General features: G+C 37.9%; 2 protein-coding genes across 6 annotated transcripts in view; one reads left to right on the plus strand and one right to left on the minus strand.

Moving 5' to 3' along the window:
- Nucleotides 1-25,745, minus strand: part of zfh2 (Zn finger homeodomain 2) — a 64,781-nt gene that overhangs the window by 31,838 nt on the left and 7,198 nt on the right. For 2 of the 5 annotated variants that reach the window (XR_010436143.1, XM_064681451.1), the window contains exons 1-2: nt 9,922-10,102; nt 9,790-9,835 (exon numbers count right to left, since the gene is read on the minus strand). The gene's annotated coding sequence lies outside the window, so the exon portion shown is untranslated. Of the gene's footprint in view, nt 1-9,789; nt 9,836-9,921; nt 10,108-25,745 lie in introns of those variants that run through there. The other 3 variants (XR_010436146.1, XM_064681452.1, XR_010436144.1) reach the window with 3 other exon arrangements.
- On the plus strand, nt 5,216-9,624 carry LOC135427894 (probable serine/threonine-protein kinase cdc7). The gene is made up of 4 exons (XM_064681616.1): nt 5,216-5,319; nt 8,589-8,783; nt 9,073-9,252; nt 9,618-9,624. The coding sequence occupies exons 1-4, from the start codon at nt 5,216-5,218 to the stop codon at nt 9,622-9,624; spliced, it is 486 nt and encodes a 161-aa protein (XP_064537686.1).

Here is a 25,745-nt window from a genome sequence, read left to right on the forward strand (position 1 = left end):
AAAGATTCATCTTACCCTCTTCCGGCATCACATAAAGTAATTACCAGAAAAATCAGCGCTTCCCACCTCACCTGTCTTATATGTAGAAAAACAACTTAAGACTCTAGATTTTCGAACACAGCTTATTCTAGCTGTCAACTGTCAACCGACGTGCTCAGCACGCATGTTCGTGTCACGAAGCAATAGACGAAAGACGTGTCCATCTCCATTTGGTAATGAAATTAAATGGTTGAATAATGAGGGCTGGCAAATGTACGTAGTACGTACATGGTATGGCTTGAATAGTTAACAGTGCACTGCATAAGTTCTTATGAGATATAGATGGTTAAACATTAAATAATTTCGCAGACTCGGGAATAAATGGTTTTAAGGAGAGCAGAAGCCAAATTAAATAGACCTCGTATCCAAGCTGTGTAAATATTTAATTGCTGTCATTAGACGAATCATTGGCCGTGGAATAAAATCTCTGCACAAAAATGCATACATATATATGTGTCCTTTCACTCATATACACATATATTTACACTGCGCTACACACAACTAATTTGCAAATGTATGTAACAAACAACAGACGAATGCTTCTCCGAACTCAAAACTCTCTCTCTTTTAAAATAATGGGTGTATTACCTCAACTTAATTCTTGAGAATCGCAGAGAAGAGCCGCATTCTTGAGAATCGCAGAGAACAGAGTTATTTTTAAATGATTAATCATCATTAAAGAGCGACTTAATGTTCGTCTAAGCTAAGCATCTTTAACGCGATTTACTTCACCCTCTTTTTTTCGTCGAACTAATTCTTTCTTTAGGTGAACGCTAGCGCTTCCTCTCATTATGTTATTTTCTCTCTCTAATCGTCCTTTTAATATTTTGCTATTTCCGCTCTTGATACATCTTCAAAGTAAGTCTCCACCCCGTGCCATATTTAAGTTCTGAAAACAACACAAAGATCGGACTCTAAACACCGAACTGAATTAAGAGTGCCTTTTCCATATATAGTGTGTGGCAATGGTAGAACCTTTGCATAAAGGGTATAATTCCCTGTTCTTGTTTCTAACATATTCTCAGCTGACATGAGCCTAAAGTGTACGTTGTTTAGGGATAATATTACAAATAACAGCATACATACATTGTATATGTATATTGCATACCCGTTAATTAAAGATTCGATTGGTAAGGCAAAGTCAAAGAAGCTAGAACACGTGTATATATTGGTAATCCATGCTCTGAGGCAGGATCTTGGCAAACTATGCCTCGGTACATATGGAGGACAAAGTTGGTAAGGACGAAGATTGTTATTCATCTGTCCTGCTTCAAACTCCGCCCAGAACGAGTTTATACAAACAGAGAGACTCGGCTGATAATGAACAAAGAATTTTGATATGTCAAGGATCCGGCTGACTTGTCTATATCCTTCTATTACATATGTATATGCATTTCAATTGAACCTGATTCGATTAAAGCCCGATTTGCAGTATTATAAAAAATTCCGTTTCATTCGAAATTTAATTAACATTAACATTTGGAATACTTAGGCTCTTTGGGCATGTCGTGCGATTAGCATGGGCATGTTCGGCATAGGTTATTATTGAGGAGGACAGAAAGTCAACGCGTCCACACAAAAGAACGATGCGGGCAGGGGGTCGGAGGAAAGGAACGGGAACGGGCAAGGGAACGGGAACGGGAATTCGCTGCGAAATTTGCATTGTGGATTTGCCAGCATATTGCAGCGCATTTTGGCGTCAAAAGAGTAACAAGAAAGAGCAGAAATTATGAAGACCGAAGGTGTAATGAAAAGACTTGTAGAACCCACCACAGGCCTTTAACTCTGCAACTGATGAGTGTGCGCAGTTTTTGCATACCAGCCGCGACGCAGGCAGAGGCAGAGGCCGAGGCAGAGGCCGGGGCAGAGGCGGGCACTAGAGATGGCCGCGTGCCCGGCACGAGTAGGCACAAGCCACACACAGATTGTCGTCTTATTGAATTTGAATTGGGTTTTGTTTAATCGAGGCGTTAAAGGTTGGAGAGATTAGATGAGATATTCGACAATATTCGACAAAGCTATTTAGCAGTCTCTGAGCAGAGGCCCAGCACTGATCGCATCAAACTCGGATGCTCAATCGATTCAATCGAAAACGGATTGTCAAGTTATCGAGTAGTCGATTTGCATTCAATTGAAGCGAATATTCGTTCGAATCGAACGAGTCAAAATTGTTGGTTTGAATCTCGAAATAGATATTTGACTCGTTCGATCGAGTTCGAGACCGTGCCCTGTCGTGTCTGTTCGTGACTGCACCCATCTCTATCAGCCCCCCCCCCCCCTGCCACCCTCTGCTTGCACAGGGCCCTGTCGACGAGGCGACGACCCGAAACAAAACACGAGCGCGAGCCATAAGCCAAAGCATCGTCGTCAAAGCAAAGCTGCATGCCACTCGATGGTGGTGGTTGATATATCACGGAATTTGTGTGTGGGTGTACTGCATACTGCAAGACGAGCACACAATATAAACCAGTTGAGGAATATGAAAACAGATAACGACTCCACACAGAAATAAAGACGTACAACAACAAGGCACGTGCAACCTGAACACACACACACACTCAGACACACACAGACACAGATTCCAACTCTTACCGCAGATTCAGATGTATAAAGGCAAAAGCGTCAGATCGGAGTGTGGACTATGGAGTGTGGAGTGTGGAGTGTGGAGGAATTGAACACAAGGAGAACAGAACCTTGACTTGCCTTTGTTTTGTTATGCAGCGAAAGGAGAGGCAGTGAACTTTTTATTTCTGCTAGTAGTACGTACAGAGCGAGGCATTCTTAAGTCCCCGTCCATGCGACCTATGTGCAAATTTTCGTCTTGCTTACATTTCTGATCAGCCCAAACTTAATCACAGATTCTGACTTGCATATCAAGTATGTAACAACAAAATGTACAACAAAATAAAGAAAGTAGCGCACACTTATCTAGTCTGAGTACAAATGCAAAGAAAATAGTATTCCAATCCTTGTCCGTGCTAAGTTTTGTGCTTCAAAATTTAATTATATTATACTCAAGTCAAGATATTTAAGATATACGATAGATATTTTAAAATAAGTTTATCGAACAGAGAACAGAGAACCAAAACTTGGTAATAATGTTTTCTGCTCATATTTGGGAGAGAATCTTAAAGCATTTTGCATTTGTTGCAGCCAAATTTCGCTGTGGCGGGTGGAATTTCCAAAATCGCTGAAAACGTATCTATTAAGTGTTTATGTCTGTGAAACACGTCTTAAATGTATTTTTACAAAGATCTTTGAAAATGTTTTTAAAGCCGATCGGATGGTGCTTTGAAAGTAAGTTTGAAAGTTTTTCCAACAGATATTTGACCTTGAATTCAGCAAAAAGTGTGAAACACGCCTCCAATGCATTAGTTCTTAGGTAATTTTGCGAATGAGCTTAAACCCAAAACTTCAACCTTTGACCCGCATTTATCAATCAGCAAGGTGAGATTTCATTCTTAAATGAATTTTTTCACGGATCACTTAAAATGTTGAATCGGATGAAATAAACAAAGAACTTTCATAGAACCGTTTTTCGCAATTTTTGCATTCTTCTGGTTGGAATTTTACATGTTCTTAATATATAATTGTTGTATAAGATCTCATTTAATCGAATCGAAGAATCGAAGCTCAATTGTATATTCTTGGCCAGCATGAACAGCCGAGTTAATCTAGCCAGGTCCATCAGCTTTCCGTCCGTCTGTGCAGTCGGTCGAGTTTGTCTCAAAGGATCGATAAACCGGCCCTTTTCTATACAACCGATAAATTCAATATGCGCTTTGTCAGCAACAATAACCGAGACACGATCTCCTATAACGAGCTCTCGGAGGCTAGAGACTTCAAAATCTGAACTTAGGTTCTTATATGTTCTAGTTTTTTTTTTTAATGATCGATAAAATGTCCCATTTTCTTGTAATCGATAAAAATCGATTAAATAATGGCTCTCTTCCCTCTCTCTCTCTTCAAAATCTGAATTTAGGTTCTCATATGTTCTAGTTTTTATTTTTATTAATGATCGATAAAATGTCCCATTTTCTTGTAATCGATAAAAATCGAAATTCAAATCCTGCTCTCACTCTCTCTCTCGCTCTCTCTCTCTGTCTGGTATTTAACTATGGGAAAGTTCGTCAAAATTGTATGAATTGTTGAATTGTCATTGCTGTCCCTTTTTCATCATTGCAAAGCAAGGCACCAGGCAGGCACCTTGACAGCCAGTTTGCTAACGCACGATCATGGGCAAGACGACACGGGCACGGGGGCAAGGGGACACGCCTATTCGAAGGCCCTATGTGTGTATGTGTATATACACATATGTATATGTATGTACATATAGGAGGGATACCTTTAGCTATGGGTGCTTAGTACCTCCACGTACAATACAAATCGCTTTATGTTGTTACGGGTTTGATTTGTCTCTGGCTCTGTGTGTGTGTGAGTGTGTGTGTGTGTGTGTGTGTGTGTGTGGAGGTTTTTACTAAGAAATCGCCATTGTTCTCAGATTCAGCATAAAAAGTTGCGAATATAAAACAAAAGTGTCACTTGCTGTTCGGTTTTGCCGCCGAGAGACAGCAGCAATCTGAACTTGCATTGTTTTCCCCCTTTTTTTTTTGTTGGTTTTGTTTTTGATGCCGTGGCCAGACTTTCGTATATGCATAAATACATTGCTATATATGCAGCACATACATAAATACATATGTATGTATGTATGTTTGTATGCATGTTTTTCGGCTGTGGTCATTTGATTTTTTTGTCGTTTTCGCTTCCACAAAAGCTCGCAATCATTCATTTCGGTGAGATCAATGGATCGATACGATACACCCGGCAATGGGACAAAAAGGAAGCGGACCAGGCAGCGGCCACAAATACAAATACATATCTGTATGTATGTGTATGTATGTAGTTCGATCTGAGTAAGCAGCCCTGTCTAACGGGCTGAGAGACGGTGATGAACTGTTTTCAAAATTCTCTCGCGCAACCAATTTGGGAAAAAGAACAATAAATATCCTTTACTTTAGCCTCTGCCTCTCTCTCTTTGCGTTCATTAAAATTGTCGCGAATTGTTTCCAACGCATGAATATGTTAATGAATTATTGTCCGCGCACACACACACACACAAACACATTCGCGTACTCGCATTGTCATCGGCCCTGATTCAAGGTGGAGGGGTCACAACATGGGGCCACAGCCGAACCGAACGGATCGGCTCGGATCGGATCGGAACCGTACGACTGAAGAAGAAGAAGATGAGTACCTCCGGGTACAGGAACATCACAAAAAGTGTGAGCCCATTGTTTCGGCTGCGGCCTTCCACGTCCTCAGTATTTGTATTTAAGGCTTCCAAAATGCCGCGTCCCTTGTTTCTGTGTATGTGTGTATGTATGTGTGTATGTATGTGTGTATGAGTTTGTGCATGTGCAGATAATTATGCGTGTGCATACCTAAGTACATATTTACAGATGTACAATCGACGACTATCAGTTACCCTTCACGCATCTATTATACCCTGCACCCATTGAAAAATTTACAAAGAGGGTGTATTGTTTTTGTGCAAATGTATTCAACGGGCAAATATAAGAATTTTCACCCCATAAAGTATGCATATTATTGAAGAGGACGAGTCGATCTAGTCGGACCGTCGATAACTCGTCTCAGTTCCATATTGTCTATAAAAAAAAAAGAGTCAAGTGTGAAATACACATAGCTTCATATGAAGGTTCTCGTTTTTGTTGTCTCCCCAAAATTAGGGTAGAGCCTTGCGCTTCGATATAAACACACTTTTGTATATTATATATCAGACTATAAAGTTATAGACTGCATTATTTATGCTTAGAAGTCGAAGGAGTGTTCTTTGGGCAGCTCCGCTCAGTATCTATTTCTTTCTCCCAATCGGGCCTCCACTCCACCTGTTCACACTAAGGAAAATTGATTTGTGGATAGCTTATGGTATAATTTAGATTTTGACCTTTTCAGTGCGTTAGATGGCAAGTGTGATTAGATATTCCTTAGAGCAGATCGAAAAGAGCATCCTCTTGAAAGAGTATCAATAATTTGAAATAAACTTGATTATCATTCCTTAAGTTAAGTTAAGTCTCTAGCTCTTATTCCTATTCGTACCCTCTATTTATTTATTTTGTTTTCTTACAATTTTAAATATGTAGTTTAAGTACACAAAAGAATTTTTGTTACAAATTATTTTTTTTTAATATGAATAAAAAGTTACAAGAAACTGCTTTTTGGACCCAAAACAAGGTTCACGAAGCACTGGTTCAAACCGTGAACCGAAAAGCCGGTTCAGCTGCAGCGCATTAAGCTACCTCGTTGGATAAAAATAAATGGAACTAGTTCCAACCGACTCGTACCGGCAAGCGAGTCAGTATGTGAGTACAAACCTACAAACATATATACATACATACATACATACATACATACATGCATACATTCATAAGGCTACCGCTGCGACTGATTATGGCATAAGCTACACATAATAATGCACACACATACACGTTAACATATATATACATACATACATATATACATACATACATATAAACATTCATGCCATGTTTGCTGTTACAATCGCCCTCTATTTGCAATGAATAGCCAGTGCCAGATTGAAGGTACACGCACACACACACACACACGCACACCCACAAAGGTATGTGTTTACATCGTCCCTATTCTTGGGACTTAAGACGCGCTGCAGCAGAAAACAACAACAACAAGAGCAACAAAAGTGCCAAGGGAGAGCCGCATTTGAATCCATAAATTCATAAGCGAGCTCTGCACACAATGAGGACTAACAAAATAGGAAGAAGAAGAGCAGGAGGAGGAGGAGGAGGAAAACGATAAGTAGGAAGAGTAAGAGTAAAAAGTAATAATAAAACGAATTAATGCACTATAAATATATATGGACACAATGCAGAAAGGACAAAAACAAAGACAAAAAAATAAATAAAGGAAATAAATACATACATATCCATATATACGTACACACATACATACATATATATTGTATTGTATTGTATGAATTGTTTTCTTTTGCCTCCTGTTCTGAGAAACGGGTGCTGTTGGGTTCCAACATACACACAATGCGGTTCGGTTCACGGTGAGCCTGCAGCGGGCCGAGGGGGTAAATGGCCAAGCCAAGATGATAGACAGAGCAGAGCAGAGCAGCGCAGAGCAGACCAGAGCGCAGTCTGGCAACCATCTAGAGGGAGACAGGGGAATTATATGGCAACAATGACAACAATAGGCAGGCCGTGGCGAGCGATGCAAGATTCGTTCCTTGTCAACTACGAGCCCATATACAACGTTAATGTATTAACACAAACAGACAAACAGATGTCGGACCTGAAGTGAGATCGGTTTATCAATTGCAACTTGCATTTTTTTTTAACCAATTCCATTCATTATAATTCCAACACTTTCCACAAAATAATTTTGCAATCAATTATACAAGAATTTCTTTTGGAAACAAAAATGGTGTCTTTGCAGGATCCAGAGTTTCTTTTAACAATATTGATTCAGGTGTCTTTTGCTCTTTTCTTTTCTGAAATCAACGGCCTTTAACAATTAAGCAGGCGAATTTGTGTAAAAGGAATCGCGTTTTGTTCGTGATCGAGTCTTTATAGTTACTATATATTTCAAATATTCAAATTCAAATTTCATATATTGCCATCTTTCAGGAAGTTTAGATAAACATGTGTCAGTGTGTATATATGTAAAAAGAAGTAGTTGATTGTTGCTTGATAGATTTGTTTGAAATCAGTTAAAATAATAACAGCTAATAAACATTCCTGTAGTCTGGCATTGTATTAGCATAGTACTCATTCTGCTATTGAGTACTTGCTCGTTTTTGTACTCATGCGTGTGCATCTTATAAACACTGGAAATATCCCATTTTGACAGTGAGGTCTATTTTTCATGTACACTGCCAGAAGACAATAAATATGTTTCATACGAATTAATATATTGTGTTAAGACTTAATTCTTAAAGAAGCTTGCACCGAAGTAGTTCCTATAAAACTATTTAAGCCAGATAACATTTGTATTAAGTTGTATTAAAATAGATAACAATTTTACCAATAGTTTTAACTTTAAAGGAAACTCTTACTAGCTCAATTTATTTGCTTAGTTTCTCCAAGAATTATAAAATAATATAAAGTTGTTTGTTTAGTAATAAGTAAAGTAATGGTTGTAGAAATAGTACTAGTAGTGTAGTAATAAAAACAGTCATAGGAATGGCACAATAGTATTAGAAGTAGAAGTATTACTAGTAGTAGTACTAATACTACTAGTAGTAGTAGTAATACTACTAGTAGTAGTAGTAATACTACTAGTAGTAGTAGTAATACTACTAGTAGTAGTAGTAGTAGTAATACTAATAGTAGTAGAAGTAGTAGTGGTAGTAAGAATACTAATAATAGTAGTAGTAATAATACTAATAGTAGTAGAAATGGTAGTAGTAGTAGTAGTACTAGGAATACTAAAAGTAGTATTAGTAGTAATACTAATAGTAGTTGAAGAAGTAATAGTAATACTAATAGTAGTAGTAGTAGTGCTAATAGTAGTAGACGTTGTAGTAGTAGTAGTACTAATAGTAGTAGAAGTAGTAATACTAATAGTAGTAGAAGTAGTAGTGATAGTAGGAATACTAATAATAGTAGTAGTAATAATACTAATAGTAGTAGAAATGTTAGTAGTAGTGTAGTAGTAATAAAAGTCATAGGAATGGCACAACAGTATTAATAGTAGAATTAGTAGTGGTAGTAGTAGTAGTAATACTAATAGTAGTAGAAGTAGTAGTGGTAGTAGGAATACTAATAATAGTAGTAGTAATAATACTAATAGTAGTAGAAATGGTAGTAGTAGTAGTACTAGGAATACTAAAAGTAGTATAAGTAGTAATACTAATAGTAGTAGAAGTAATAGTAATACTAATAGTAGTAGAAGTAGTAGTAGATCTAATAGTAGTAGACGCTGTAATAGTAGCAGTACTAATAGTAGTACTATTAGTTGTTGTAATAATAGTAGTAGAAGTAGTAGTGGTAGTAGGAATACTAATAATAGTTGTAGTAATAATACTAATAGTAGTCGAAATGGTAGTAGTAGTAGTAGTAGTACTAGGAATACTAAAAGTAGTAGTAGTAGTAATACTAATAGTAGTAGAAGAAGTGATAGTAGAAGTAGTAGTACTAATAGTAGTAGAAGGTGTAGTTCTAATACTAATAGTAGTAGAAGTAGTTGTTGTAATAATAGTAGTAGTACACTAGTGCACATTGTTGGAGTAGTATTAGTAGTACCAAAATAAAGTGCGTTTGAAATTCTATTTGCAGAATTTTAAATAAAAGACACGCACATGTATTCATAAATTCTTTCGCCTTGTGCTAGTTTCCACTTGGATTGTGAACGTTTTCTTCAATAACTTCTGTCTTTCCTAATTGATATTAAAAATGTGGATATCATACATATATTTTATTGTGATTCCCATTCAACTAGAAGCTAAATGTCAAATTTGGAGATACTAGCTCTAGAAACATAATCGACACATTACATAACGGTTATCACAAAACCAGGGAATAGGAAGTGTGAAACTTATCTCTGCTAATAGGACCTCAAGTTTAAAGGAAGGCATGCCTAAGTCATGCCAAGGTCGTATACCCTGTATATTTGCTATTGTACTATGGTGTTTATTCTTAGAACAAATTTCATTGGACTTAAATCGTTGGGAATTAATTAAAAACTTACCAATTAAAATAGGTGATGCATTCACCCCATCACAACATTGTGTGCACTGAAAGAAATGAAGAAGAGAATTTAGTAAGCTTTAAAATGATACCAACAACTTTTGTAGTAGTAAGTTATACCGTACAGACTTACAGATATTTGACTGAAATTTCTAAGCCCGATTGATAAAATAATAACAATAAGAATAATCAATAATCGATCAAGATGAATTGCGGACATTCAGGATATGCAAATTCTTCTAAGAAGAGCTTAACACAAAACTAGAAATATATATTTGTTCAGATGATTATCAATATTGTGGATACTTATCTACATATTATTCCGACTATTCGAAGGTTTTTGTACTAAATTATTTGATTGGAAAGCCGAAGTTTGCAACTGGTTTGTTTTTGATTCTCTACTCGATTCGGTTCTCAATTGAAGTCGTAAATTGAAAAACAAATTGAAAAGTTCAAAAAAAAAAAGATGAGAGGTAGAAAGACTTATAGTCTGATCTATACAGAGTATCACACGCAGAGTATGCGCACACGCAGCATCTAAGCTACAGGGTATGTCAATATCAGGTACTTTTTTTCAAAATTTCAAAAAGCTTTAATGGTCGATGTATGATTTTTAAAATTTTGATTAACTTACATCTATGCAGGTACTTATAATTAAATTTGTCAAGAAGAACGATCCGAGTCAAGTCCCCGATTATTTCCGACTCGAGTCGAATTTGATTTGCAGAATTGTCAAATTTCAAATGAGTTCAGAATTTCAGAATGAAGCATCAATCGACACACATAGTTTTGAAGGGAGAAGAAGAAGAAGTTGGCTCGCATTATGTCAGCTGCGTTATAATGTTATAATTCGCCTGTAATTAGGCAGGTAACGGGGCAGACAGACAGCAGAAATTGAGGAACTGATCGCGCAGACTCCGACTCAGACTCAGACGCAGACTCCGACTCAGACATATGATTACCACTTGAGTCACGGATCTGAGCTCGCGACTCTCTGATACACCCAGGGCTACGAGCTACGAGCTACAAGCTTGTTTCTAATTATGTGTTATTAAACGAAATTAGTTTGGGCCGCTATACACTAGCTGAAGGATCTAATAGCTCGGCCATAAGGCTTGCCAGACATCTAATCTTTTTAGTTTTTATACCCTGAACCCATTGAAAATGGGTAAACAGGGTATAATGTAAAGCATCTCCGACTCCATAGAGTATATACATATGTTCTTGATCAGCATCAAGAGCCGAGTCGATTTAGCCATGTCCGTCCGTCTGTCTGTCTGTCCGTATGTATGAACGCAAGGATCTCAGAACCTATAAGAGCTAGAGACTTGAAATTTTAGTTGTAGGTCCTCCTAGTCCCCGCGCAGATCGAGCTTGTTTCCGATATTCGATAACTTGCCCCGTTTCTAAGTAATCGATAAAAATCGAAATCCTGCGTTTTTGAGCAACTTCGGCAAATAAAAAGAGCTAAAATCACCAAACTTGACATGTAGCTTCTAGAATAGTATATATATATCAAGTATCTTTCATTTTTTATACCTATCGCCTGTTGGAAGAAGAGGGTTCAGGGTATCCCCTAGTCGGGAGCTCCCGAATAGAACCTCTTACTTGTTTTATTTTAATTGAATTTGTTTTATTTTCCAATGGATCGATCAATAGATTTTGATCTGCTGACAGCTACAAGTATGTAACTTAATGATTTCTTCTGATCTGTTTAATTTTTAGACATTTCGGTACGATTTTACTTGCTCGCTTGGACGGACGCCCCTTTAGCCGGACACGTGCATAATAGATATATGATTTGTTAAAAATATCTCTCTCGTATTCTTAACTATAAAATCTATACTGCAAAAATTGCCATTTGTTTAAGTAGAAAACAAGATAAATATTCATTTGTAAAAGTAAGTTTTATCTACATGATTATTCAAACTTAGATTAATACGAATAACTGTATAAATCCGACCGCATTCATATTTTATCTTTATTTATTAAATTCATTCTGCACACGAAAGTCCATAAATACACAACTGTACATAAATTGACATACATGCACATACATACACATACACATACATATACATACGTTACATATGCATTGCAGAGTGTACACACTTCGACCTTCCATTGCTCTCGCCGTCTTTCCTTTTTATTGCCACTTTATTTATTTAACCCTTCTCAGCTCCGTTTCTTTTCTTTTTTTTGTTTTTTTTTTTATCGAGCAGTAATTAAATATTGCGTTCACGTAATTGGCTCTATTAATACATACGTATTTGTATGTGTGCGTAGGTGTGTGTGTGTCTGTGTGTGTGTGGTGTGTGTGTATATGGCAACCGCAGAAATCAAGCGCACAATAATTTGCGACCAAGTAACATGTACACACACACACACGGACACACACACACACATGGACACACATGTTTGTTTGTTTGTGGCGCGGCATTTTGCCGGAATCCGTTTGCGCATGATCATGTTAAGCATTAAAAAAAAAATGGAAAAAGTTCATTGCCCAAAAACTGGCAAACGACATAATTCGTGTCGCACCACAAAGAGGTGTTGAACTATTTCAAATGCACGAAACAGCGCCGCCAATCAACCGGACAGCAAATCACGTACACACACACACACACACACACACACACACATATTTATTTTTTATGCCTGCTTGTGTGTGTGTGTGTGTGTGTTTGGTGTGTATCTATAGAGGTGCTTCGCCCAGCAGCAGCGACAAATGTAGAACGATTGAATTAGAGAATTGAAGATTTTATTACTGCGAACAAAATAACAATATTTACTGGTTCCGTTAAGGTTTGGAACCAAAATGAAGATTTCATGGCTGCGAATGAACTAAATATATTTACTGGTTCCGTTCATAATTGGAACCAAATGATGTATGGTCACCCCAGGGTTTGCCTCGTGAACCAGTTTTTCTTTTATTTCGATTTGTAATAAGTACTTTTCCAATTGTATAAAACATATATTTCAGTTTGTATATAGTTCAGTTTGGGACTTGCCTTTGTTAAGAAATAAATGGAAGATTTCATGGCTGCGAACAAAATAACAATATTTACTGGTTCCGTTAAGATTTGGAACCAAAATGAAGATTTCATGGCTGCGAATGAACTAAATATATTTACTGGTTCCGTTCATGATTGGAACCAAATGATGTGTATGGTCACCTTGGGGTTTGCCCCGTGAACCTCTTTTTCTTTTATTTCGATTTGTAATAAGTTCTTTTCCAATTGTATAAAACATATATTTCAGTTTGTATATAGTTCAGTTTGGGATTTGCCTTCGTTAAGAAATAAATGGAAGATTTCATGGCTGCGAACAAAATAAATATCTTGACTGGTTCCGTACAGGTTTGGAACCAAAATGAAGATTTCATGGCTGCGAACATAACAAATATATGTATATTTACTGGTTCCGTTTATGGCTGGAACCAAATGCCTTATGTTCACCTTGGGATTTGCCTCTTTTTCTTTTATTTCGATTTGTAATAAGTACTTTTCCAATTGTATAAAACATATATTTCAGTTTGTCTATAGTTCAGTTTAGGATTTGCCTTTGTTAAGATTTAAATGGAAGATTTTATGGCTGCGAACAAAATAAATATATTTACTGGTTCCGTTCAGGTTTGGAACCAAAATGAAGATTTCATGGCTGCGAACATAAAAAATATATTTACTGGTTCCGTTCATGATTGGAACCAAATGCCTCGTGAACCTGTTTTTCTTTCCTGCGAACATATTCGTCATGTTTTTCTAATTGTATAAATAAATAAATGGAAGACTTCATGGCTGGTTCCGGTCAGGTTTGGAACCAAAATGAAGATTTCATGGCTGCGAACAAAACAAATATATTTACTGGTTCCGTTCATGGCTGGAACCAAATACCTTATGTTCATCTCAGGGTTTGCTTCGTGAACCTGTTTTTCTACATCCACTTAACCAGGCTTTGCTTCGAACACATTCGTCATATTTTTTTCCGATTATATAAAGTATATTTGAATATGTATTTAGTTCGATTCAAGAATTGCCTTTGTTAATAAATAAATTATATTCCTAGCAAGAAACGGCTCGGTTCAAATCCTTTTTGCCGACCAAATACATTTAATCTATATTTATTTGGAGGTCCCTTAATTAAATTATTTATAATTTGAGCACATTCTACCATGATTAAAAAATACATAAAAACATATATAGCATGACAAGAACAGAGAGAGAGAAAGAAGACAAATACAATATATTTTGTTTGAATAATTTTTATAAAATTTATCAAATGGGCCATATATAAAATTAAAACTGATTTGATGGAGGAAATTGAATGGCTGCAAGGACGAAAATGTGTGTATAATATGTGTACGTCTGTATGTAAACTATTTATATACACATATATCCTTAAACTTGGGTATTGTCCTGGGCTACGTTAAAGTGGGGTGGGGTTTTTTTTTTGAAGGCAGTTGATTGATTGGGCACAAATAAACGCGATGTTGATGTTGATATTTACTTGCAGCTTGTGTGTATTGGTTATTATTGATGACTTCATTCCTGTTTTTATCCCTATCATAGAAAATATTTCTACCAAGGAGCTGGGTAATTTTTTTTTAAATCGAAGCTCAGATAATGTATTTTTGAGATTCCTTCGTATGTACGAAATAAACGTGAATATATTGTACAGTACGTCCTCGCTCAACGCAACGATATCGATACATTAAAGGCTAACGCAAACGAAAGTCGGGAGTGCCCGACTATAAGATACCTAGCTTCCTTATGAGCAGCTCCCATAGCGTCTGTGCTTCTTCTTTCAGCCTCACACCGGGATATATACAAAAAGTGAAATTGTTTAATCTCTGTATACTATATACTCTCTCTATATACTCTAGTTCCTTTAAGCTCGTAACTATGCCCGATAACCCAGATTTCAATTACGGTCATTATCGATCTTTATCGATTTTATCGATAATATAAAACAACTCGTACTGTACAACACTAGGAGGAACATTATTATCTTTTTACCCATTTTCGATGAATTCAGTGTTTAGTATATACTCTCTCTATATACTCTAGTTCCTATAAGCTCGAAACTATGCTCGATAGCCCAGATTTCGATTACGGTCATTATCGATCTTGATCGATTTCATCGATTACTTAAAACAACTCGTTCTGTACAACACTAGGAGCACCATTATTAGCCCTTTAACCATTTACCGTATTACCCATTTTCGATTAATTCGGGGCATAAATAGATATACAAAAAGTGAAATAGTTGAATCTGTCTGACCTATTGCCGAAATTGGTATTACCGAATTCGGTGTTCGTCTAAGTCCATAAACATTACCGATAACCCAGATTTCGATATCGATACTTATCGATATCATCGATTATTGAAAACAGCTCGTACTGCACAAAACTTGGAGATCCATTAAAATGCTGGGGGATAGTATCAACAAACTAGCTAATCAAAAATAAATTTAAAATAAAAACATTTTCGATTCATTCAGGAATTAATAGCCAGATTGCAGGCATTACCAGCAATCATCCTCTGAATATAGCCAAAATGTAGCTGAATTGTGTTCGTCTTGTCTCGAATTGTCACTTGCAGCCAAATGAAAATGTTTGTGTGATGTATGTATGTACATACATATGTACATAAATTCATAGGTATTTCGTCAGGTGTATCGCAGGCGGTGATTACTCGTAATAACTGTTAGCGCTGTAGTTGAACCTTTTATACAAATTTTAAGTGGAAAGAGTCTTAATAATAATTATCTTTTGTTTCCCATTTGCTCTCTTGTCGTTCTCTTCTTCTTCTTCGTCCACAAACTTGTTTTTCAGTCTACAAGCCTGTCTCTGTCTCTGTGTGTGTGTGTGTGTTCAATTTCTACGACAAAACAGTGCCTGTTGGCCCTGTGTATGTGTTTGTGTGTGTGCGAGCGAGTGTATGTGTGTGCGTGTGTGTGTGTGTAAGAGGTGTGATTGCGGGTGACTCGAAACTGTATTTCGACGAAGATGACTCGGAAAGCAATTTGAACAATAAGAGGCAATCGCAGCGGATGTTGTCGAGACGCCTTTTCACTCATAATTAAAACAGATTATTACTGAAGAAGCTTAGATGTATGTATGTATGTATGAACATACATATGTATGTATGTATGTATGTATGTGCACATTTATTTGCATATGTGCATACATACCTATAAGCGCATGCTTATGCTGGAGCCTACACGGAAAATATATGTAACTATTATCAATTGATGTGCTTTTAATACCCTCAATCCATTAAAAATGGCTAAAAGGGTATAATGTATTTGTGGAAATGTATGTAACAGGCAGAAGGAAGCATCTCCGACCCCATAACGTATATATATTCTTGATCAGCATCAACAGCCAAGTCTATCAAGCCATGTCCGTCCGTCTGTCCGTCCGTCCGTCCGTCCGTCCGTCCGTATGTATGAACGCAAGGATCTCTGAACCTATAAGAGCCAGAGACTTGAAATTTTTAACATAGGTCCTCCTAGTGCCCGCGCAGTACGAGTTTGTTGCCGATAATCGATAATTTGACCCGTAAGTAATCGATAAAAATCGATATCGAAATACTGTTTTTTGAGCAAATCTTTTAGGTCCTGTTCTTAAAGCTAGAATCAGCTAGAATAGTATATATATATGAAGTACAATTTTAATGTAATTGTCTCTTTGAGAATATATTTATGTATATATTCTATAGCACAATAGGATCTACTGTTAAAAATTTCATCAAGATCGGTTAAGAAACACAAAACTTATTTAAAAAACGTTTGCTTATATTTTGCAAACCCGTTTCGCTGCAAATATTGTATTAGTTGTTGGTGGAAGAGGGTTCAGGGTATCCGCTCGTCGGGAAAGTCCGACTAGAGCCTCTTATTTGTTATTACTATATGTTGGTTCATAAAATGTTGTATGTATGTATGTTAGGCATAAAAGCATAAATACGTGAGCATAAAACACACACAAAAATAATGATTCACAAATTTGTTAAAATTAAATTTTCTATGAACATCGCAATTTAATTTGGTAATAGCTTTGGGATAATTAGAAGAAAAATTATCATACAATTGGCGTGTTATTATCATCTTCCTCTTTCACTCGGCAGAGCACCCCAATACACATACACATATACATACTAATTGCCGATGAAACTGTTAGCGGAAGCAAATTTAATGTTATACCCTGTGTAACCTTTAAAATTTGTTGATATAGGGTATAAGAAAAGCATACTTTTGATACGCCCACGCCCATACCCTCATCATAGAAGAATCTTTAAATTTAAATTTCGAAACTAAGTACTGGGTATGTTCAAGTCGTTCACTCTCGCTAAGAGGATCGGGCAGAGCCGAGCCAATCAATCAGAGTACAGCTATCGATATATATTCGCAATATTCGATATATGCACGCACATTTGAATGACAGATATTTTCACCGAAGACTTAATACCCTTGTAGTCATTCATATAGATGATAGATGTCTCATGAAGAAGGCTTTAAAACTGAGAGACTCGACTGTTGATGATGATCTAGAATATATATATACTTTATGGGGTCTCGGAGATAACTCCTTCAAGGCGTTACACATTGATTACCCGACTGCAGATACCTTTACAGACACTCTATACGAGCCCCAGCCTCGTCGATCTGATCAGGAATATGTATGTATGCATATATCCCTCCTTCTGCCTGTCACATATATGTGCGCAATTCAATAATACCCTTCAACTTATTTCCAAAAATGTTGAGGGTATACAAATAGAGGGGTGCACTTGTACATCCTGCTTCCTTTTTATTCCAATACATGAGAAAATCTTACTTTGGCAGCAAAGGTTTCATTAACTGGCAAATAATTGCCCATTCAACCAACATATGTTCTCGTCTCTTCCTTTGCAAGTCATGAAAATAACCTGACTTTAGCAGCGACGGCATCATGTCCTGTTGCTGCTGTGTCATGGGCTCAGTGTGTAGATGTGCTTGTGTGTGTGTGTGTGTGTATGTATCATATTAATATTCTGGTTACCTGAAATGTCACATCAAAAGGACGCTAACTGCGTGTGTGTGTGTGTGTGCGTGTGTATTTTCGTCTATTGTTTTTCCTCTATTGTTTAGCGTACAGGGTATCCAACTAGTTGGGCACTCTCGATTGGACCATATATACATATATGTATATATGTTTATGTCTTTACACACAAATGTAAATGTTTTTACACATGTACGTATGTATGTGTGTATTTATATGGCTGTAGCGTTAGCCCAGTTCTCATTGTCTCCTCTTCTTATTCCATTCGCTGAGCAGGTATTTAATTACGTTAATTTCATTTGTAATTTCTTGTGTAATTACAATGTGCATGAACAATTCCCATTAGTCTGTTCAATGATTCCATGTACCTGAATATGTGGAAGTTACACATGCGCTTACATCTAATGATTGACTGACTGAATGATTGGCTGACTGACTGACTGAACGATTGAATGACTAACTGACTGATTCCATGTACCTGAACATGTGAAAGTAACACACACCCGCATGCGCTTAAATCTAATGATTGACTAACTGAATGATTGACTGACTGACTGACTGATTGAGTGACTAACTGACTGATTCCATGTACCTGAATATGTGTAAGTAACCCACACCCATGTGGGTTACTTGACTGATTGACTGACTGACTGACTGACAGACAGACTGACTGACTGACTGACTGACTGACTGACTGACTGACTGACTGACTGACTGACTGACTGGTGATGAATGCACAGCCCGTAGTTACTTTATTAATGAAGGTGCACGGTCTGACGGGCTCTCGAGAAATTCCACCTGCAATGTGAAAAAATCGCGAATTACGCTTGTGTGAAACATTTTGTTTACATTCCTCCCAGTCCTTTTGGACCGAGCAAAACGGGAAAATACTGGCTTAGCTTTTTACATATCATTTGTGAGACTTGGAACCAAAACTCCTAAATGTGCTGCTCAAGTGCAACCAAGGACCAAAAAGATGTTTTCATACATTTAACATAACATTCTTTGACTTTGAAGAACTCAAATCAAATGATACTTTATAGTTAAACGATTTGACGTCCTCAACTGTCTTTAAGTTTGTTAAAAACCAAATACGAAGCCATTTTCAATTTTTATATTCCATGATTGAAGTTTAGGAATCAAGCCCTCAAGAAAATGGAAATTTTTTTTATTGAAATAGATTTGTTCTTTTGTTTGAGACGGACAATATAAATGAAGAAACAGTAGGAAGTGTATAATTTGATTATTCAGTTAATAAATAAAATAAAATGATGAGAAAGTAGGGATATCTCTTATCCTTGCAGACATTTTTCTTTTGCAAATATATGAGAATATGTGAATATATAGGAAAACAGACATTTTGCCATATAAGAAGCTACTTTTCGACCGATATGACATCTATATAATGTAATGATACGATCCGGCAGTTTCCGACATATGTACTGCCTGCCCGAAGGACGGAATATGCTAAGATTCAAGATGATAGTGTTCGCATTGCAACAGACTGAAGGAAGTCGGCTGTTGATGCTGTTCTCAAATATATATACTCTTTGGGTTTGGCGAAAACTCCTTCGATGCGTTACATATATTATGACAAAATAATAATAACCTCTAATACGAGATTAGAAGGATACGAGGATACTTAAATCTAGGAAGCGCTATTTTCCAGCTGATTGTTCCTTTAGACGCAGTTATTGTTCGATATTTGAATGACATCTCTAGTTTGTAGGGTTTTTTTGGTACATAATGTACAGAGATTGTGGATGTAACCCAATCATGTACGTATGTACGCATGTATGTGGAATGACAAGGACGGCGACTCTTGAGTCATTGGCTCATTATCAGCCAAAGCAAAAGCAAAATGAAACAATACGGTGAATACGGATTGCCCGTCCCCACCGTTGCTGCTGGTGCTGGCCAATGACAAGGCTGCTCTACACGACAACTCCTTAGTGCGTCCTCCACCCCCTCCTCCTACTCCCACTTCTAATCCCACTCCTACTCCAGTGCCGGCACATCATCCAGCATTGCCAATTAAACCCCAACATTCGCATCGAGGGTGGCTGCTGCTGGCCATAGCCGCAGCCGCAGCGCAGCGCAGCAGCGACTAATTAATGCCCGCTGCTTGCCATTGGCTCGCCTTAGTCTGGCAATACATACAACTCGTACATAAATATGTATATATGTATGTGTATGTACGGACTGTGAAAGAGAAGAACTCTTTTGCAGGGGCGCAGCACCAATCTTAACTGTTTATAAATCTTTTGGACTTGCAATACTTTTTCGTTTCGTCTCTTTGTTTTTGTTTAAGAGTAGATAACTATATATATATGTGTATGTGTGTGTGTGTGTGTGTACTGTTATATTTTGCGAGCTACTGTGCATAGTTTATAACGGCATTTTAATTTGTTGTCGCTTTTGTGCCGGCTTCGGCAGCAAAATCAGCTGTAAATGATGACAAGGAGAAATACTGCGAATAATATGCTGCGAATTGATCCTATATATTGAGCCCAAGCACTCTTCCTCTCCCTTATGGGACTACAAAGCCTCTGCATGAGAGTTATAAGAAAGAAAAAATAGTTTCTGGACAAATGAAAAAGATTTATGGGCATATGATCCCTTAATATGTGCCCAACAGGTGAGAGCCAGGTGAATCGTTTTGGCGCAAAAATAAATCAGTAACAACCCTGTTTAATGTATTCAACTCTATCATATTATTTTCATATGCAGCAGAGTAATATATATGAAAATAATTGTATTTATGCTATAAATAATTTAATAATACAACAAAATGTGAATAATATCAGAGGAGATAGGCACTTAAAACTGGTCCCAGGGTATCTACCAGTTGGATACTCATATTTGTGCCTACCAATTTGCTGTTTATAATTTGATTACGTTCTCTCTCTCTGTCTCTTCACTCTCTTCACAGCTGATACAAAGAAGTTTCTTGTTTCCTTCAAAATCGAGCCTGAAATTAGATAAAATCGACAGCTGACGCTCGTTCGACACACACACACACACGCACACACATTCAACAAGATGAACGGCATATAGATATGACACGCTGCCATATGAATGAATGTTTGTTTACATGTATTGGTATTTTTATACGATTTAAGGTGTGCGAGTGTTGTGTGAGGGCAGTCGGCGTGCGTGTGTGTGTGTGTGTGTGCGTGTGTGTCTGAATAAAATCCCAGTAGTTGTCAACGATGGCATTTTCAGTTACATATACATTTTCGCATGCGACATTTCATGTAATCGGAACTTCATTATGATTAAACTGTAAATTAAAACAAAACATGAAACAGCCGCTGCTAAATGCAGATATTTTCATGCCTTTGCCTTAAGAAGTGCGAACCAAAGTGGGATGGAAAATTGATGAAGGAAGACTTTTCCCCTTGGTTTGTGTTTCCATAGCTTGTCCAAATATCCATAGGATAAGTCCAAATATGATATGAAGACTTGTGAAATTTCCAAAAAGCAAACAAATTGTTTAGAAAACTTAATAGAAATATGGTTAAAGTGAATCATTAGAGTGTTGTGCAATTATTTAATTCCCTGCCAGGAACAATTCCTACTCTATAAGCAATTTCTGTTCATGTTCAGTTGCAAAAAATGTTCCTAAACGCATGCAGCGAGAAGTACTTCTGGGTAGTCCAGCAAGTCCTACTGGGCTGTTGTTACCCTTAAAGCTGGCATCTCGACAGGAAAAAAAACCTTTATTGACCGTAAAGATAAAAGTGAGCACTTACGAGGAGGAGTAGGTGCTAAAACACGTACACACTCACACGCTTACACACACTCACACACACACACACACACACACACACACCTGCATGTAAGTATGCCAGTAAACAAACAAACTGTGGTCAAACATGCGATATCGCTGCCCTAACACGACGAAGACTTGACCTGACCCAGTCACGAGACTGACAGAGGCAAGGGGAAAGGGGAACGGCAAGGGGAAGGGGAACGGCAAGGGGAAGGGGAACGGCAAGGGGAAGGGGTGAGAGGTTTGCGCGCGTGTCATTGCCTGCTGTTAACTAACAAATTGTGTCCGAGGTCTTGCCTTTTTTTTTTAATCGAGTAGTTTCAGATACACACACACACACACACACACACACACACATACGTCAAGTTAACATGGATAAACAGTTATTTGTATTGTCGAATATTAAATACCCTGCATTTTGCAGACTTTCGATCTTCATACTTCATCTAATGGTCTCAAAAGATATGCTAACTTTACAACTTTAATTTAATACACTACACTACGAATATGCTACACTCTTCTTAATTACAGGGTAGATTCGTTTTGAATGATAGAAACACTTGAACGGAAACTTGTGGGAAATTAAATATTTATATTTTATTATTTATAAATGAAGAACATTTAAGATGACAATTTTTTGTATCTTTTGGCGATTTGATAGAACTTGGCAATTTTTGATGTGATAAAAAACCAAAACCGAATATTATAGATCCAGGTTATAAATCGATGATTTTAAAATAAATTTTATACAAATATTAACAGTTAAAATCGAAGCGTTAAGCGATATTTAGTAAAGCTTGATTTCATACCAACAAATTTTCAATCTAAATTGAGTCTATTTGAATTTATAATATTGATGATTAGTCAGGATCAGATAATGTTTTCATAGATATACATTCTGGACTATTTTATAAAAACAACTTTGGTTGAAATTTCACCTTTGGAACGTAATGAAATTTGTTCGGCACTTACATTGTTTCAAATACAATCGTATATTTATTTCAACCTTTTTTTTGTTGGTAATTTACCTATTTTTTTGACCAGGAGTGTTTGCCAATGAATCTTTTGACCCAATGTTATTTATTTATCAACATATGTCATATGTGTGTGAGTAATTGCACAATTTAATTTTACTACTACTACTACTAAGATCTTCTAATCATAGCATGTCATTTCTTGTTAACTTACATCCACTTAGGCTAAATATATAAATATACAAATATACAAAATTGCTAGCCAACGAATCTGGCAAGACGCTGGACAGGTGGGTGGAGCCGAGCGAAGCCGAGTTGCTTCAGTTGTCTGCACCAATTAAGTGCGGCTTGTTTAGCAAATGGAAAAGTTAATTAAAGCAGCCAGCAGGTCAATTGTAGAAGAGGGGGGAGGGGGGGGTCAGGACAAGCGCTGGCGCACAAACGACCAATCAAAAGATGCGATGAGGAAACCACATTCATAAGTGTGCGAATATTCCACGCACATCGCGACGCTTCGCTCACACAGTCTGCTGCATGTGTGTGTTCCTCTGCAAGTGTGTACACACTGAAGCACACAACACACAACATACATACATATGCACATATGCGCTCTATGTATGTGTGCGTGTACATATGTGAGTATATATGTATGTATGTATGCGACAGTTTGGTGAGGTCGAGTGGGTGGTGAGATTGGCGCGTAAGTAAGCAATGTGGTGAGGGGAATAATATGCTTAAATACTAACACAGTACGCTTAATGTACATATGTGTCTATGTATGTGTGTATGCATATGTGTTTATGCTAGAGAGTTGATACATCTGCGTACCAGCATACCACACGCACACATACATACATATGTGCGTTCTAAGAGCTCTTCTATATACATGTGTATGGTTGTGTGTATGTTATTGCAACTGTACCAAAATTTAAATGCAAATAATTACACCAACAGTCGCTGACAACAACACGACACGACGACAGTCGATGGCAATGCAGTAGGCATGTTTTATCATCGCAGCCCAGCCAAGCAGTCTGAGCCTGAGTCGGTATAGGAATCGGAGCCACGCCTATGCAGCGCGCTGGTGTGTCATCTTCCCCAGCTGCGGTCCCCGGTCTCCGGTCCCCACATCTCCTCTATATCAAGTTTAGGGTTACGGTAACGAGCGGTAATGAGAGACCCCTTAAAGCGTCATAAACGAGCGCGAGCGAAACAGAAAAGCCACCGAACCAGCAGCAACAGCAGCAGCAGCAGTGGCTGCGGCAGCAGGCAGCGGCAGCGCCGCATCAGCATCCACAAAACAAAAGCAATGAGCAGTAAAGCGCAATCATTGCCACTAAGTTTCGAGCCCAATGCACCCATCTCGCTCACGCCCATTTGAGAGCGAGCGGGTGTGTTGCGATTAGAGAGAGCCGTGTGGAGAGTGGAGAGCAAGTGATTTGTGAGAGCGTCAACAACAAAATAAACAACAAAAAAAGAGAGAAAGAGATATATACTGAGAGAAGCTTTTAATTAGTGAGTGGATGTACTTAATCAAGAGCGCACAGCTCTTGTTTGTGTGCGCTCACTCCCTCTCCCACTCTCTCTCTCTCTCTCTCTCTCTCTCTCTCTCTCTGTTATTCTCTCTCCCTCTTGTATGTATTTTTGCAATAACCATATCGCATTTATAATAGCCTCAAAAACAAGTTACTCTACTGAAACGCATAAGCACACACACACAAACATAAGCGCGCGAAGAGAGAGGAGAGAGGGGCCGTAGTCAGATTCTCATTTTGCCTTTGTAATTCTTACCCCTTTTATTTTTTTATGCCGTTTTGTAATTGCTCAAACTCACACTCAAGCACACACCCACCATGGCAACGAGGTCGGCTTGTGGGGGAGCAGCAGCAGCAGCAGCAGCAGCAGCAGCAGCAGCAGCGGCGGCAGCAGCTGCGGCAGCAGCTTGCTGGGACTTTGTTTTGAAGAAGGAGACAAAGTGGCAACCCAACAGCCGACGCCGTTCCCCTCTTACATCCACAACTTGCGCTGCCTACAGGACCAACGGTGCGGACATAAATATAATGTAAATAAATAATTTATACATAATGCGCTGACTGCGCCGACTTCTACTTGCTACTTGCAGCTCGCTGTCTCTCTCTCTCACCCATTTTGTTATGCTTTTGTCGGCCGTCGTCGTCGCTGTCGTCGTCGTCGTCGTCGTTGCTGTCGTCGTCGTCGTCTTCTATGGCAACGTCACTGTACCCACCACCACCATCGTCCCAGACGCAGTTTCAGTTTATTGTGGGTGTTGCTGTTGGTGTTGCTCAGCGCCAAGGAGCTAGTCGCTGTCGCTAAAAAGGGACAGCGACAGCGAGGGTGAATGAGCTTGAGTCCGAGTCCGAGCCCGAGCCTGAGCCCGCGCTCAGGAGCATAAAGTACACAATTACACGCGCGTCGCTTCGCGTCGCGTCGCGTGTGTTTACTATTCCTTTTTTCTTTCGGTTACAGTTGGTTTTTTATATTTCCTTTCGCTCTGATTTCTTATTTTGCTTACACATTTTCATCTTACTTTAGAATCAGCCAGCTTCACCCACACTCTCTTCACCCCACCCCAACCCCCTCCCCCCTTGCCATAACCGTTTTTGTTTCTACGTATACTTATTCTTATTTGTAATCCCTGTGTGTGTGTGTTTGTGTGTGTGTGTGTGGGAGTTTCGCATCTCGTGTATGCTATTATTATTACGGGAGCCGACAGAGCTATGTATAAATGTGTGCGTGTATATACATATGTATGTATATGTATTCATGCTTCTGTCTATGCTAACCATTTACATATTGTAGAAAATGCTAGGATACCCTTTATCATTGCATTGATGTACATACAAATGTATCTACATACATACATTCATAGCATGTACATCAGCGTAGTCTTATATGTTACAATAACGTTATTTTCTAATAAGAATAAATTACAAATCCAAATATTAACCTACACATACATACGCAAATTTATGAGCATACATACATACATATACATGTACATACATCTATTGCACTTGGGGGGAAAATATAAATTGTCCGTCGTCTATTTTGTATTTTTGTTCTATGAATTTTTTTTTTCGAAAATTGTCTGTCAAGAATTGCGAGGCATTTACATACATACAATCCCATTGAAATATATGTACAT

Source organism: Drosophila montana, unplaced genomic scaffold (assembly GCF_035044405.1).
Source record: "Drosophila montana isolate Dmon_TW-CO22-7 unplaced genomic scaffold, ASM3504440v1 contig_2397_1, whole genome shotgun sequence".
Lineage (NCBI taxonomy): Eukaryota > Metazoa > Arthropoda > Insecta > Diptera > Drosophilidae > Drosophila > Drosophila montana.

Coding starts and splice junctions, on each gene's coding strand:
- LOC135427894 (XM_064681616.1), top strand. CDS start 5,216: ATGGGGCCACAGCCGAACCGAACGGATCGGCTCGGATCGGATCGGAAC. Junction 5,320..8,588: donor GTACAGGAACATCACAAAAA/GTGTGAGCCCAT, acceptor TAATACTAATAG/TAGTAGTAGTAGTGCTAATA. Junction 8,784..9,072: donor GTCATAGGAATGGCACAACA/GTATTAATAGTA, acceptor TTGTAATAATAG/TAGTAGAAGTAGTAGTGGTA.